This window comes from Bubalus bubalis, chromosome 4 (assembly GCF_019923935.1).
Source record: "Bubalus bubalis isolate 160015118507 breed Murrah chromosome 4, NDDB_SH_1, whole genome shotgun sequence".
In the NCBI taxonomy this organism is placed as follows: domain Eukaryota; kingdom Metazoa; phylum Chordata; class Mammalia; order Artiodactyla; family Bovidae; genus Bubalus; species Bubalus bubalis.
The window spans coordinates 92,869,750-92,884,172 of NC_059160.1; the positions used below are offsets into that span (position 1 = coordinate 92,869,750).

General features: G+C 44.5%; 1 protein-coding gene across 1 annotated transcript; it reads right to left on the minus strand.

Moving 5' to 3' along the window:
• Window positions 1-1,191: 1,191 nt before the first annotated feature.
• On the minus strand, window positions 1,192-6,307 carry LOC123465694 (keratin, type II cytoskeletal 6A-like). Its single transcript, XM_045165483.1, has 9 exons — window positions 5,753-6,307; window positions 4,643-4,857; window positions 4,242-4,302; window positions 4,006-4,101; window positions 3,447-3,611; window positions 2,875-3,000; window positions 1,836-2,056; window positions 1,584-1,618; window positions 1,192-1,472 (listed from the first exon to the last, which is right to left on the minus strand). The coding sequence occupies exons 1-9, from the start codon at window positions 6,290-6,292 to the stop codon at window positions 1,234-1,236; spliced, it is 1,698 nt and encodes a 565-aa protein (XP_045021418.1). The 5' UTR covers window positions 6,293-6,307; the 3' UTR covers window positions 1,192-1,233.
• Between the last annotated feature and the right edge of the window lie 8,116 nt (window positions 6,308-14,423).

The following is a 14,423-nucleotide window of genomic DNA, read 5'->3' on the forward strand; positions in this document are numbered from 1 at the left end:
ACATTGCCTGACTCTCAGACCAACCTTGCACTGTATCTGAGAGTTTTCTTACCCATTCAGAAAGTCAGAGGAAGCCAAGACACAGCTGAGAGAGAATGCAAGGCCATGTCTTTGGAGTGGCAAAGACTCAACCTCTTTGAGTCTCTCTGAGAGGCTTTTGGGGTGAGGAAAAAGGCCTTCCCATTCCTATTTTGTCTCCATACTTTAAAAAATCAGCACCTGCATTTTGTTTCTGAGTCTGTAGATCCTGGAAATTAACCAATGTTTCCCTTATTTCCCAGGTGAAACTTTATTGGGATTCATTTCCCAGAAGTACAAGTCCTTGCATTTGTACTGTTTCCTCAGGATACATTGCTAAAAGCATACTTTCAGTTCAGAAGTATATACTTTTAAATTACACCTGATACATGTTGTCAGGCTTATGGTCATAAGGCAATTTAAAATATAAATCAGACATCTTACACTCTGGTCAGTGTTCTTCTGATCTAATTAGACTGTAATATGATTCTCTGAGGAATATGGATAACTACTGTGGCAGAAGGAGGTAGAATCATAGAGACAAGTCAGAGAAACTAAACTGCTGAGACCTAATCTGAGCAGTAAAACCAGACTTTACTATGATGGACCCAGATCCCTCCCATTCCACATGCCAAGCTGTTCTCAGAGGAGTCCTGGCATCAGGATGTTAAATTGCTGTCTGTTGAAGTTCTCTAAAGGAGGAGAGTGAAGCACAATGGGGACTGGGAGTATGCTTCACTCCTGAGAAGGCATTTATCAGATTAAAACCTCAAGATCCATTGGCAACAAAGAAAAACTATGTGAAACCACACATTATATGATAAATCTGCTTTATTTAGCAATACAAGTGAGCAAGGAGCAGAGGAAGCAACACAGAGATACAGACCCTGTACATCAAAGAACCAGTCACTCCTGCTTTCACAATCACTGAAATGGAGAAACACAACACCTCTGAGATGGGACTTCCTGGGCCAGTGGAAAGCAAGGAGGATTCCCTGTCTGGACTAGGACCAAGTAGTTAATTTCTGATGGTGAACAATGGAAGCTCAGGTAGAGCAGGTATTGGCAGAGGGAGATGAAGGCACTCAATAACTTCAGTTCTAAATTAAAGTAAGAGATGAAGAGAGTAGAAAACAGGAAGCAACTAGAGGAGAGGGTGGTGAAGCTGGAGAGGGAGCCTGAGACATTGTGGGAGCTTGAGCCCAAGACAGGACTTCAGTGCTTGTAGCCCTTCCTGCTGGAGGAGGAGGTGGTGGTGGTGTATTTGATGGTGGAACTGCTGCCCCCAGAGGAGCCGAAGCCACACCCTATGGCTCTGCCACTGCCAGAACTGAAGCCACCTCCAAGGCTGTGACCGCTGCCATAGGAGTAGCCACTTCCTCCGCTCACGCCTAAGCCACTGCCGAGACCGCTGGCACCACCATAGCCACCAGAGACAGTGGACTGCACCACGGCTGTGGAGGCAAAGGGACGAGGTCAGGACAGGATGGTGAGCTCACTCTGCCACACAGAGTCCAGTCAGAGGGACACAAGGGCACGGGATAGGGGCAGGTGAAGGCACTTACAGATGTTGACTTGTCCAACGCCTTCCCCACTCAGCCTAGGAGACAGAAGACACAGCCACGATGAGACCCAGAGCCACAGCTGGCCCCGCATGGGAAGCCTCCGTGTGAGGAGAGTCCCCAGGAGCCTGCCTTCTCAGTGCTCTCCTGGCAGTAGCACTATGACCACCGCTAGAGCGCCTTCCACTTGGGCTCATTGGCAGGACTTCTTGGAGATGGAGCCAGATGGTTGCGGAGGCTGTGTGAGTTACTCACCTGCACTCCTCGCCTTCCAGCAGCTTCCTGTAGGTGGCAATCTCCACGTCCAGGGCCAGCTTGACATTCATGAGCTCCTGGTACTCCTTCAGCAGCCGGGCCATGTCCTGCTTGGCCTTCTGCAGGGCGTCCTCCAGGTCAGCCAGCTTGATCCTGGCGTCCTTGAGGGCCAGCTCCCCACGCTGCTCGGCGTCGGCGATGGCGGATTGCAGGCTGGTGCACTAGAGGGGAGGAGGGCAGAACCTGAATCTGGACTCCAGGGCAGAGGAAACATAGCTGTACTTTCCCAGTGAGGAAGGGCTCTAGAGCCCAGGTCTCGTGGAAAAGGAGGTTTGATTCGTTTTGTCCAGTTTTTCTCAGTGCTGCAAACCTTAACTATTCTAGGAGCAACTTAAGAAATTCTATTCCCTTCTGTGTTAACCACCCAAATGATGATGGGCTAGACAATACCACAGCAGACCAAAGACCAGGGAACAAAGGAAGAAACGGACCCACTGAATTGTGTTGAATGTTGACAGTTTCGGTAAGTTCATGTGGATGTACAATAATTTATAGAAAGCCACAAACATCCTCAGTGAGGAGATGATTTCATCTTAAGCTGTCGAGACATTGCCTTCCTTCCTCTTCACAGTTTTGGACAACCCTCATTTTTCCTGTGTCTTTTCTCAGATTCTTTTTATAATGAATCTGAGCATATATGCAGCATTCTCCTCCACACTTTCTGTCCTAAACTCTTCTTTGTCAACTTGCAGCTTGAATTATCAACTCAATCACTCCACTTGTGGAATCTCATTTTAATGCCTGTAGAGTGTATCTTTGTCCCAGTGACCAGTAGAGATTTGGCCTATCTTGAGTTTGTTTCCTGCTCTTGAGTTGGGCTCCATCTCTCTAACCTGGGGAAACTCTCCCAGAGAGGAAATACACGGCCTTCTCTCCCTGCTTTTCCCTCAGTTCCCAGAAATTTCCCACATGATGGTTGATGATACCTGATGGTCTAGGAAGGAAAGGATGCTTTTCTCTTCCATGGTCCCCACTGTACCTGCTTCTTGACGTGGTCAATCTCAGATCTCAGCCTCTGGATCACGCGGTTGATCTCAGAGATCTCCTGCTTGGTGTTGCGCAGGTCATCCCCGTGTCTGCCCGCCGTCACCCGCAGCTCCTCGTACTGTGAACCAGAGGGAGACAAGGGGGCTGTCCATGGGCTTCACAGGACACTAATCAAGGTTTTCAAAATAGAATCTAATGGTTTTCCATAAGACATTTAAAGAAAACTGGTGTTACTAGGTCATTGACGCTCTTCACTAATCACACACCATCCTTGGTAAGACCACTGACTGACTGGTTCTCTTCAGGACAAGCAATGTTCTGTACTCTTGCTGAGAGTCAACATTGAAATAAAGCTAAAACAAAGGTCACTCACCTTGATCTACATTAGCTTTCATCCTAACTTGGGTTCTTTGACCTACGAGACTCTGGTATAATTACCCAAAAGGTCTACCCTGAGAGGTCCCCCACTGCTTAGTTGTAGGTTCCCCACTGAAGTCTACAGCCTCATTGATATTCACAGAGGAGGCACAGGGATTCTTCATCAGCTGCTGCCTCACCACTCACCTTGGACTGGTACCAGGACTCAGCCTCAGCCCGGCTCCTCTGAGCGATCTCCTCATATTGGGCTTTGACTTCAGCGATGATGCTGTCCAGGTCCAGGTTGCGGTTGTTGTCCATGGAGAGGACCACAGAAGTGTCTGAGATGTGGGTTTGCATCTGAGCCAGTTCCTGCAGAACAAGAGATCATCCAATCATCTTTGGTCATGATGTTTAGAGGTACCTAGGCAAAGGCAACCCACTCCAGTACTCTGGCCTGGAAAATCCCATGGACAGAGGAGCCTGGTAGGCTGCAATCCATGGGGTCGCTAGGAGTCAGACATGACTGAGTGACTTCACTTTCACTTTTCACTTTCATGCACTGGAGAAGGAAAAGGCAACCCACTCCAGTGTTCTTGCCTGGAGAATCCCAGGGACGGGGGAGCCTGGTGGGCTGCCGTCTATGGGGTCACACAGAGTCGGACACGACTGAGGCGACTTAACAGCATCAGCAGCAGACCAAAGATATTCCACTCTTAACAAATCTCTTTAAAGGCAATAAAACAGAATGTAGAGAGATACTTACAGCATCATAGAAGGTTCTCAGGAAGTTGATCTCATCTGTGAGAGCATCTACCTTGGCTTGTAGTTCAACCTTGTTCATGTAGGCAATATCCACATCCTGGGGAAGAAGCAAACAGCCTGGGATCAGATGAACCCTCCTACCCAGTCTGCTCCTGTTTTAGTCTCCTCAGTGATTCTTTTCTCAGACTCCTCTCCTTCAGGAAAGGGCCATGAACCCCTGATCTGACTCAATCTCACCTTCTTCAACTTCACAAACTCATTCTCGGCTGCTGTGCGTTTGTTGATTTCATCTTCGTATCTGGAATTAAAAGGAATAAAATCCAATTGAGTCAGGGGTGAAGATGATACAAGAAAAAGCAGCCTGAGATCTCTGCTTCCCAGAACGGATATATACAAATGAGACTTCTGTCAATAAGCCTAAAGGTTGTAATTTGTGGTTTCTAATTTCTTTACTCGTTACTCTTCCCATTCAACTTTTATGGCCCTTTTGTTCTTCAGGGTTTGTGTTTAGTAACAACTGTAATGTCATGTCTATTGACATGTTTTGTTAAGAATCATGCCCTCATTTGGACCTGGTCATCTAACAGACCGAAGTGTGGGCTTCAGGAATCTAAGGTGTTTTCTCCCCTGTCACTCACTTGTTCTTGAAGTCCTCCACCGTGTCCTGCATCCCCCTGAGCTCCAAGTCCAGGCGGCCTCTCTCCCCAAGGATACTATCCAGCTGTCTCCTGAGGTTGTTGATGTACTGCTCAAACAAAGGCTCCAGGTTCTGCCTCACGGTCCTGGTGCCCTGCTCCTGCAGCAGGGTCCACTTGGTGTCCAGGACCTTGTTCTGCTGCTCCAGGAATCGGACCTGCAGGGAAACAAGATGGTTATCTGTGAGTTGACAAGTCCCCAGGCCAATCTGGTGGTCTGGTGGTGCTGGGCTGCTCCAGAGCCTGTACAGAGGCTGACAGTTCTGCTCCCCTGACTCTTTAGCTTCACACCACACAGGTCTCATGGCCAAGTTTCCCCAGGGAGCTGTCAGATGTTCCCTCCCTCTCACTTATGGAGACTGTCAGTCAGTGACTTTCAACCCTTCCTGTCTTCCTCGTGACAAGAACAAGCACAAATGTACTTTATCATAGCATTTTTCTCATATTGCACAGAGCTTTCACAAAGCACATGCCTCAGTTAAAGGGATATCAGATGTTTATAGTCTAATGATTAGATTCCAATTCTATTAATGGTTGGATTTAATCTTGTTTCCCATATAGTGCATGAATCCGGCTGATACAAAGTCCCTTATGGCTCATTTTCTGGTTCTACAGGTGAGTATTTCTATGGATATAAACTTGAGTTGTTTTTCCTCAAATTCCCTTTTGTTTTTTGCTTTCCTTCCTCCATCCAGCATCCATCTATGACTCAAATGCAGTTTCCACTTCAATACCCTTTTAACTTTCTTAGACCATCCAGAAGATCAAGCCATCTCATTGCATTCTCTTATTTTCTGTTCTTTCCTTCAGGATTATCAAGAACTGTGACTATTTCCTTGGCAGGAATGGGGCCATGTGAGGGATGAGTAGTTATAAATGATTTCCATCACCTTCTGCCTGGGGTCCACATGTAGGCTGTCCTGCATCCCAGTGGAGAGCTCGCCTGAGTCCCACCCACCTCTTCCCCGAGTCTCCCCTCCGGTAGAACAGGTCTCTTAGTTGGCTCTCTTGGGCACTCTGCAACCCTCACTGGGGCAGATGCTCCCAGCTCACCTTGTCGATGAAGGAGGCAAACTTGTTGTTGAGGGTCTTGATCTGCTCCCGCTCCTCAGTCCTCACCCGCTGGATGGTGGGGTCGATTTGCAGGTTGAGGGGAGTCAGGAGACTCTGGTTGACAGTGACCTCTTGGATGCCTCCAGGGGGGAACACTGGGAAGCCAGGACCACCGAAGCCACCTCCGAAGCCAGCTCCACCACCGAGCCCAAAGCCACTACCAGCCCCAGCACCGAAACCAAATCCACTCCCGGCTCCACCCCCGAAGCCATAGCCAGCTCCAATTCTGCCGCCATAGCCACCACCAATGACACAGCTGCCCCCTGCGATGGAGATCCTCTTGGAGCCCCCCAGGCCATAGAGGCTGCGGCTGCCAAAGCCAGCTCCTCCACACACTCCAGCGAGGCCGCCACTGCCCCTGGAGCGGGACAGGGACACGCTGCTGAAGCCAGAGCGGCACACCCCAGGGACTCTGGCTGAGCCGGCACTGAAGCCCTTGCGGCTGATGCTTTGGGTCTTCACGGTGGATCTGCAAGACATGGTTCCTGAAGAAGCAGAGACTGAGGAAAGAGCAAGGGGTGCAGTGCAGAGCTGAGAGGAGCAGATCTGTAAGAGGAGCTTCCCAGCAGAAGCTTATATACAGAGAAAATGGGCCGGGCTCAGTCCTGGAAGGTGAGCCTGCAGGTTGGGAAGGGCCAGGCTTTACAAAGAGTGAGATCACATCTGGTTTATTAGAAAAGTTGTAAAATGTGAAGATTGCATATTTGGTTTCCTTTAGTCAGGGAAAATTTCTCCTGCCTTCCAGCTTTGACAGCTCTGAGTACAGTAAGACTAGTCTCAACTCACTGAGCTGGGAGTTAGTCAGCAACTCACACAAAGGTTGTCCATGTAATCCTCGTGTGTGAAATGTAGAGTTCTTCTCCCATGGTGTTTCACTCACTAGCCAGAGATCCCAGAAAGCAAAATACCTATTGCTTTTCCTATAACTTAGTATTTGTCATTAATTACTGAAGTTAAATATGACTTTTTTGCTCCCTAAAAATGTCCCACAAATAGGAGCATAGAACTGCAATATAAATGAGTCTCTGAATATCTATTAGTCGATTTTATAAGAATTATTGTCTCATGGTCAGCCTTATTTCTTCCATGCTACCATGCAATTCCTCATTAACCTTAATATATTGAAAAGCAATTTCCAGATATCTTGTTGTATCTTTAGAATACAATTCAGAGAATGGCATTGAAACATGTAAAATATCATGTATGAAACGAGTTGCCAGTCTAGGTTCGATGCACGATACTGGATGCTTGGGGCTGGTGCACTGGGACGACCCAGAGGGATGGAATGGGGAGGGAGGAGGAAGGAGGGTTCAGGATGGGGAACACATGTATACCTGTGGCGGATTCATTTTGATATTTGGCAAAACTAATACAGTTATGTAAAGTTTCAAAATAAAATAAAATAAAAAAAAAGAATACAATTCAATATTTAAATTTAAATGAGTTGGTCTCTAAAATTACTAACCACCATTTATATATCCTTAAATACTAGATGTTCACTAACATCAAGGAGTATCTATTCAACCTTGAAATACATCTGTGTATTATTTGTATTTTATTTTTTGTTTTCCCAAATCAGGATCCTAGTAAATTCCATTCATTTTGTGTTTGGGTTATATGTCTTTATAATATTGCAGGTCATTAAATCTGCCTCCACCTTTCCACTTGCAGTTTATTTGTGAGAAAAAAAAAACAGGGTATTTGTTTTCTGCAGTTGTCCAATCTTGGAGTGTTTAACCTGCATAATCATGTCATCTTATTTTAGGTGGTCTTGTGTCCTTCGTGTATCCTGTGAAGTGACAATTCAAAGTAGAAGTTTAATAAGCTATCACTTTAAACATTACAGATATAAATGTCATAGAATGCCTATTTATATGCTATTGATATTAAACATCTACTTATTTATTTAAAATACTTAATAAGTAATACATGGCTGAGGAAAAAATTACGTGCTGAAGGCCATTCCCCAGTCCTGTACTGGAAGACTATGCAGTGTTGGCTACTTCCCTGTGTATCCTTGTAGTGACCTCATTTGAATGTTTCTGTGCTTTTCCTGGGGCATGTGTGATGCATACAGCTTTCCAGTGGCTCAGTGGTAAAGAATCTGATTACAATGCAGGAGCTGCAGGAGACGCTAGTACGAACTCTGGGTCTGGAAGATTCCCTGGAGAAAGGCTTGGCAACCCACTCCAGTATTCTTGCCTAGAGAATTCCAGGGACAGAAGAGCCTGAGGGGCTACAGTCACTGGGGTCGCAAAGTGTGGGACATGACTGAAGAGACTTAGCACAGCACGTGTGATGCATGTGAGAATATATGTTGAATATATACATACATATATACATCGCTGGCTGTGACGGACCGCACAGAAGTGCTGCCAAGAGGAGCTACCAAGGTCAGGGGCGGGGACAGAGAGTGCCAGGCTGCGTCGGCACAGGAGTGGCTGAGAGGAGCTACACCACGTCCGAGGTCAGGGGTGGCGGCTGCACGGGCAAAGGAGGGCCGAGAGGAGCTACTCCATGTTCAAGGTCAGGAGGGGCAGCCGTGAGGAGATACTTCTTGTCCAAGGTAAGGAGCAGTGGCTGCACTTTGCTGGAGCAGCCATGAAGAGATACCCCACGTCCAAGGTAAGAAAAACCCAAGTAAGATGGTAGGTGTTGCAAGAGGGCATCAGACGGCAGACACACTGAAACCATAATCACAGAAAACTAGCCAATCTGATCACATGGACCACAGCCTTGTCTAACTCAATGAAACTAAGCCATGCCCGTGGGGCCACCCAAGACGGGTGGGTCATGGTGGAGAGGTCTGACAGAATGTGGTCCAGAATGTGGAGAAGGAAATGGCAAACCACTTCAGTATTCTTGCCTTGAGAACCCCATGAACAGTGTGAAAAGGCAAAATGATAGGATACTGAAAGAGGAGCTCCCCGGATCGGTAGGTGCCCAATATGCTACTGGAGATCAGTGGAGAAATAACTCCAGAAAGAATGAAGGGATGGAGCCAAAGCAAAAACAATACCCAGTTGTGGATGGGACTGGTGATAGAAGCAAGTTCTGATGCTGTAAAGAGCAGTATTGCATAGGAACCTGGAATGTCAGGTCCATGAATCAAGGCAAACTGGAAGTGGTCAAACAGGAGATGGCAAGTGTGAACATTGACATTCTAGGAATCAGCGAATGGACTAAAATGGACTGGAATGGGTGAATTTAACTCAGATGACCATTATATCTACTACTGTGGGCAGGAACCCCTTAGAAGAAATGGAGTAGCCATCATGGTCAACAAAAGAGTCCGAAATGTAGTACTTGGATGCAATCTCAAAAATGACAGATGATCTCTTCGTTTCCAAGGCAAACCATTCAATATCACAGTAATCCAAGTCTATGCCCCAACCAGCAATGCTGAAGAAACTGAACTTGAACGGTTCTATGAAGACTTACAAGACCTTTTAGAACTAACACCCAAAAAGGATGTCCTTTTCATTACAGGGGACTGGAATGCAAAGTAGGAAGTCAAGAAACACCTGGAGTAACAGGCAAATTTGGCCTTGGAGTACAGAATGAAGCAGGGCAAAGGCTAATAGAGTTTTGCCAAGAGAACGCACTGGTCATAGCAAACACCCTCTTCCAACAACACAAGAGAAGACTCTACACATGGACATCACCAGATGATCAACACCAAATTCAGATTGATTATATTCTTTGCAGCCAAAGATGGAAAGGCTCTATACAGTCAGCAAAAACAAGACAGGGAGCTGACTGTGGCTCAGATCATGAACTCCTTAATGCCAAATTCAACTTAAATTGAAGAAAGTGGGGAAAACCACTAGACCACTCAGGTTTGACCTAAATCAAATCCCTTATGATTATACAGTGCAAGTGAGAAATAGATTTAAGGGACTAGATCTGATAGACAGAGTGCCTGATGAACTATGGACGGAGGTTCATGACATTGTACAAGAGACAGGAATTAAGACCATCTCCATGGAAAAGAAATGCAAAAAAGCAAAATGGCTGTCTGGGGAGGCCTTACAAATAGCTGTGAAAAGAAGAGAAGTGAAAAGCAAAGGAGAAAAGGAAAGACATAAGCATCTGAATGCAGAGTTCCAAAGAATAGCAAGGAGAGATAAGAAAGCCTTCCTCAGCGATCAATGCAAAGAAATCGAGGAAAACAACGGAATGGGAAAGACTAGAGATCTCTTCAAGAAAATTAGAGATACCAAGGGAATATTTCATGCAAAGATGGGCTCAATAAAGGGCAGGAATGGTATGGACCTAACAGAAGTAGAAGATATTAAGAAGAAGTGGCAAGAATACACAGAAGAACTGTACAAAAAAGATCTTCACGACCCAGATAATCACGATGGTATGATCACTCACCTAGAGCCAGACATCCTGGAATGTGAAGTTAAGTTGGCCTTAGAAAGCGTCACTACAAATAAAGCTAGTGGAGGTGATGGAATTCCAGTTGAGCTATTCCAAATCCTGAAAGATGATGCTGTGAAAGTGCTGCACTCAATATGCCAGCAAATTTGGAAAACTCAGCAGTGGTCACAGGACTGGAAAAGGTCAGCTTTCATTCCAGTCCCAAAGAAAGGCAATGCCAAAGAATGCTCAAACTACCGCACAATTGCACTCATCTCACATGCCAGTAAAGCAATGCTCAAAATTCTCCAAGCCAGGCTTCAGCAATATGTGAACTGCGAACTTCCTGATGTTCAAGCTGGTTTTAGAAAAGGCAGAGGAACCAGAGATCAAATTGCCAACATCTGCTGGATCATCAAACAAGCAAGAGAGTTCCAGAAAAACATCTATTTCTGCTTTATTGACTATGCCAAAGCCTTTGACTGTGTGGATCACAATAAACTGTGGAAAATTCTGAAAGAGATGGGAATACCAGACCACCTGACCTGCCTCTTGAGAAATCTGAATGCAGGTCAGGAAGCAACAGTTAGAACTGGACATGGAACAACAGACTGGTTCCAAATAGGAAAAGGAGTACGTCAAGGCTGTATATTGTCACCCTGCTTATTTAACTTCTATGCAGAGTACATCATGAGAAATGCTGGGCTGGAAGAAGCACAAGCTGGAATGGAGATTGCAGGGAGAAATATCAATAACCTCAGATATGCAGATGACACTACCCTTATGGCAGAAAGTGAAGAGGAACTAAAAAGCCTTTTGATGAAAGTGAAAGAGGAGAGTGAAAAAGTTGGCTTAAATCTCAACATTCAGAAAACTAAGATCATGGCATCCAGTCCCATCACTTCATGGCAAATAGGTGGGGAACAGTGTCAGACTTTATTTTTATGGGCTCCAAAATCACTGCATATGGTGATTGCAGCCATGAAATTAAAAGACGCTTACTCTTTGGAAGGAAAGTTATGACCAACCTAGATAGCATATTGAAAAGCAGAGATATTACTTTGCCAACAAAGGTCCGTCTAGTCAAGGCTATGGTTTTTCCAGTGGTCATGTATGAATGTGAGAGTTGAACTGTGAGGAAGACTGAGCATGGAAGAATTGATGCTTTTGAACTGTGGTGTTGGAGAAGACTCTTGAGAGTCCCTTGGACTACAAAGAGATCCAACCAGTCTATCCTAAAGGAGATCAGTCCTGGGTGTTCGTTGGAAGGACTGATGCTGAAGCTGAAACTCCAATACTTTGGTCATCTCATGTGAAGAGTTGACTCATTGGAAAAGACCCTGATGCTGGAAGGGATTGGGGGCAGGAGGAGAAGGGGACGATAGAGGATGAGATGGCTGGATGGCATCACCGACTTGATGGACATGGGTTTGGGTGGACTCTGGGGGTTGGTGATGGACAGGGAAGCCTGCCATGCTGCGCTTCATGGAGTCGCAAAGAGTTGGACATGACTGAGTGACTGAACTGAACTGATATGTAGATATGAAACACATATATATTCTCTTTTGCAATTATGCTTGTAATGTACATACTTTTCCTCCCATATCTCTGTTTTTTTCTCAATTCTGTGGCAGTCTCAAGTGCTATTTCCTATGGGTTGTTTTCTTCACCTTTAACCTATGGTCCATTGTTGTGCATTGGCAAGGTCCTGTGTTGTTTTCAGCTTGGCATTCATTTCTCTTGTGGCTTTATCTTTTTTTCTCTTCTGTTTGAGCTCTACCTGCTAATACTTAATCATTTATTTCTCACTCTATTGCCCCTTGGCTTTCTTATTTCATCTTGGTGTTTATTTCACTCCCTTTTAGGAAATACTTTATTCTGACTTTTTTTTGTTGAATGCTTTTAAGTGCCTCTTGCTTTTACTGTTCCTTGTGTTTTTTGTTTGCTTGTTTATTTGTTTGCTTTCATGTAAAGTGTTCTTCGTGGGACTTGGAATGGTTCCTTCCTAACAAGGGCTCATCTCTGAATGATTTGAGATCCTTCTGGACTTGCCTTTACAGACAGTCTTCTGGGAGGAGAGGCCACAACCAGAATAACAGGAATTCTCAGTAGGACACAGGCTGTGTAAATAGTTCTTTTAATTTTAATTCATCCAAGCCAAGGAAGATGTCTGCAGAGTGGCTCACAGTTCAGTCTCAGTTTTCTTTGCTTCTCCAATGACAAGCTGCCAATAGGCATTGCCTCTGATTCCTTACCCAACCCTGCCTTCCCTGTGTCTTGAAACTTCAGGGCAAATAGGCCCTGCCTAGGCCCACACATCCACTTCTGACTGTTGCAAAGACTGATTCTTCGATTCTTGGATATGCACCTGAGGATGTGTTCTTCACATTCTCGCAGTAGGAGTTGCATGAGTCAGAGGTGCCTGGCAACGGGAGACCTCAGGGCTAGCTTTGTGTACTGTTCTTCTGTGTTTCCCACATTGTTTACTTCTGATTTGTCTGTTTTCAAGAGTGTTCTTCACTGGATTTTCTGAGATGTGCATTGAGGGCATCTTCTCTCTGAGTTTCCCAACATCTGTGATTTATTTCTCTCTTTTTGTGGGAAGAGTTTTCTGTTCTTTCTTTCTTTTTTTTTTTTTCTAATTGAAGGAATTTAAGATGTTTTCCTTTTGGTGGTTGAGGGTGGAGATTACTTTTATGATTCTTGTTCTCCCTGTTTGGTTTAAGGCAATTCCTAAGGAGGAAATGTTTCCTCCATTTGGTTATGTTCAGAAGTCTTTCATTCTTATATTTATATTTAAAACACATAGCATTTAAAATATTAAGCAATAATTGCTGCTAGAAATATTACTGTTCCTTTCTTGCACTACATGGGAACTATTGGGTTCAATGAAGACATCATTGTGCTCAGGGCCCTCACCTTTCTGAGCCTGTTGGGGTCACCTGAAAGTTGTATACAATACATCAGATTTACTTACCATCATCAGAAATTTCATTCCCAAATATATTAGTGTTCTTCTCAGTGGAACAACCTCCTTTACTACTTAATCAAAATTTGTATCATTGGAAGTCCAGTGGATACAATGAGAGAGAATAGTATGTAAACATCCATGCACCAATCTCCCAGATTAAATACTGATCCACATCTCTTGGTATTATCTCATCTAATTCCCCCACTTCTCCTATTGAAATCTTCTACTTTTTTGTTGATGTATCTTCAAGAAAATTAAGACGTTAAGTCACTTCACTTAATATATGCATACATGCTTAAGTAAGAATGACTTTTTAATCTAACTATATAACAGTTTTATATCAATAGCAACAGTTGCTTCATAATGAAACTGAATGTCCATTTATGTCCACACTTCTCTGATTATTTCAAGATGTCTTTTTATGCTGGTTTACTAGAAGCTACATCCTAACTAGGTTCTTGGTTCTCTTAAGATTCTTTCATACTGTATTTGATCCCTTTTTAACAACATTGATTTGTAGGAAAATTGTTTTTTTCTCTATTATGTCTACACTTGATTTGGTTCGCTGTTTCCTGTTGGTGCCAACATCCTAACTAGATTCTTGGGTCTCTTAAGATTCTTTCTCATGATGTACTCTGCATATAAGTTAAATAAACAGGGTGACAATATACAGCCTTGACGTACTCCTTTTCCTATTTGGAACCAGTCTGTTGTTCCATGTCCAGTTCTAACTGTTGCTTCCTGACCTGCATACAGGTTTCTCAAGAGGCAGGTCAGGTGGTCTGGTATTTCCATCTCTTTCAGAATTTTCCACAGTGTATTGTGATCCACACAGTCAAAGGCTTTGGCATAGTCAATAAAGCAGAAATAGATGTTTTTCTGGAACTCTCTTGCTTTTTCCATGATCCAGCGAATGTTGGCAATTTGATCTCTGGTTCCTCTGCCTTTTCTAAAACCAGCTTGAACATCAGGAAATTCACGGTTCACATATTGCTGAAACCTGGCTTGGAGAATTTTGAGCATTACTTTACTAGCATGTGAGATGAGTGCAATTGTGCGGTAGTTTGAGCATTCTTTGGTATTGCCTTTCTTTGGGATTGGAATGAAAATGGACCTTTTCCAGTCCTGTGACCACTGCTGAGTTTCCCAAATTTGCTGGCATATTGAGTGCAGCACTTTCACAGCATCATCTTTCAGGATTTGGAATAGCTCAACTGGAATTCCATCACCTCCACTAGCTTTGTTCATAGTGATGCTTTCTAAGGCCCACTTGAC

Excerpts from the sequence above, each read along its gene's own strand:
- LOC123465694 (XM_045165483.1), bottom strand. The coding sequence starts at position 6,292 with ATGTCTTGCAGATCCACCGTGAAGACCCAAAGCATCAGCCGCAAGGGC. Across the intron at positions 3,001-3,446 it reads AGTCCTGGTACCAGTCCAAG|TACGAGGAGCTGCGGGTGAC; the intron begins GTGAGTGGTGAG and ends TCTGGTTCACAG. Across the intron at positions 1,473-1,583 it reads CGTTGGACAAGTCAACATCT|CCGTGGTGCAGTCCACTGTC; the intron begins GTAAGTGCCTTC and ends TTGCCTCCACAG.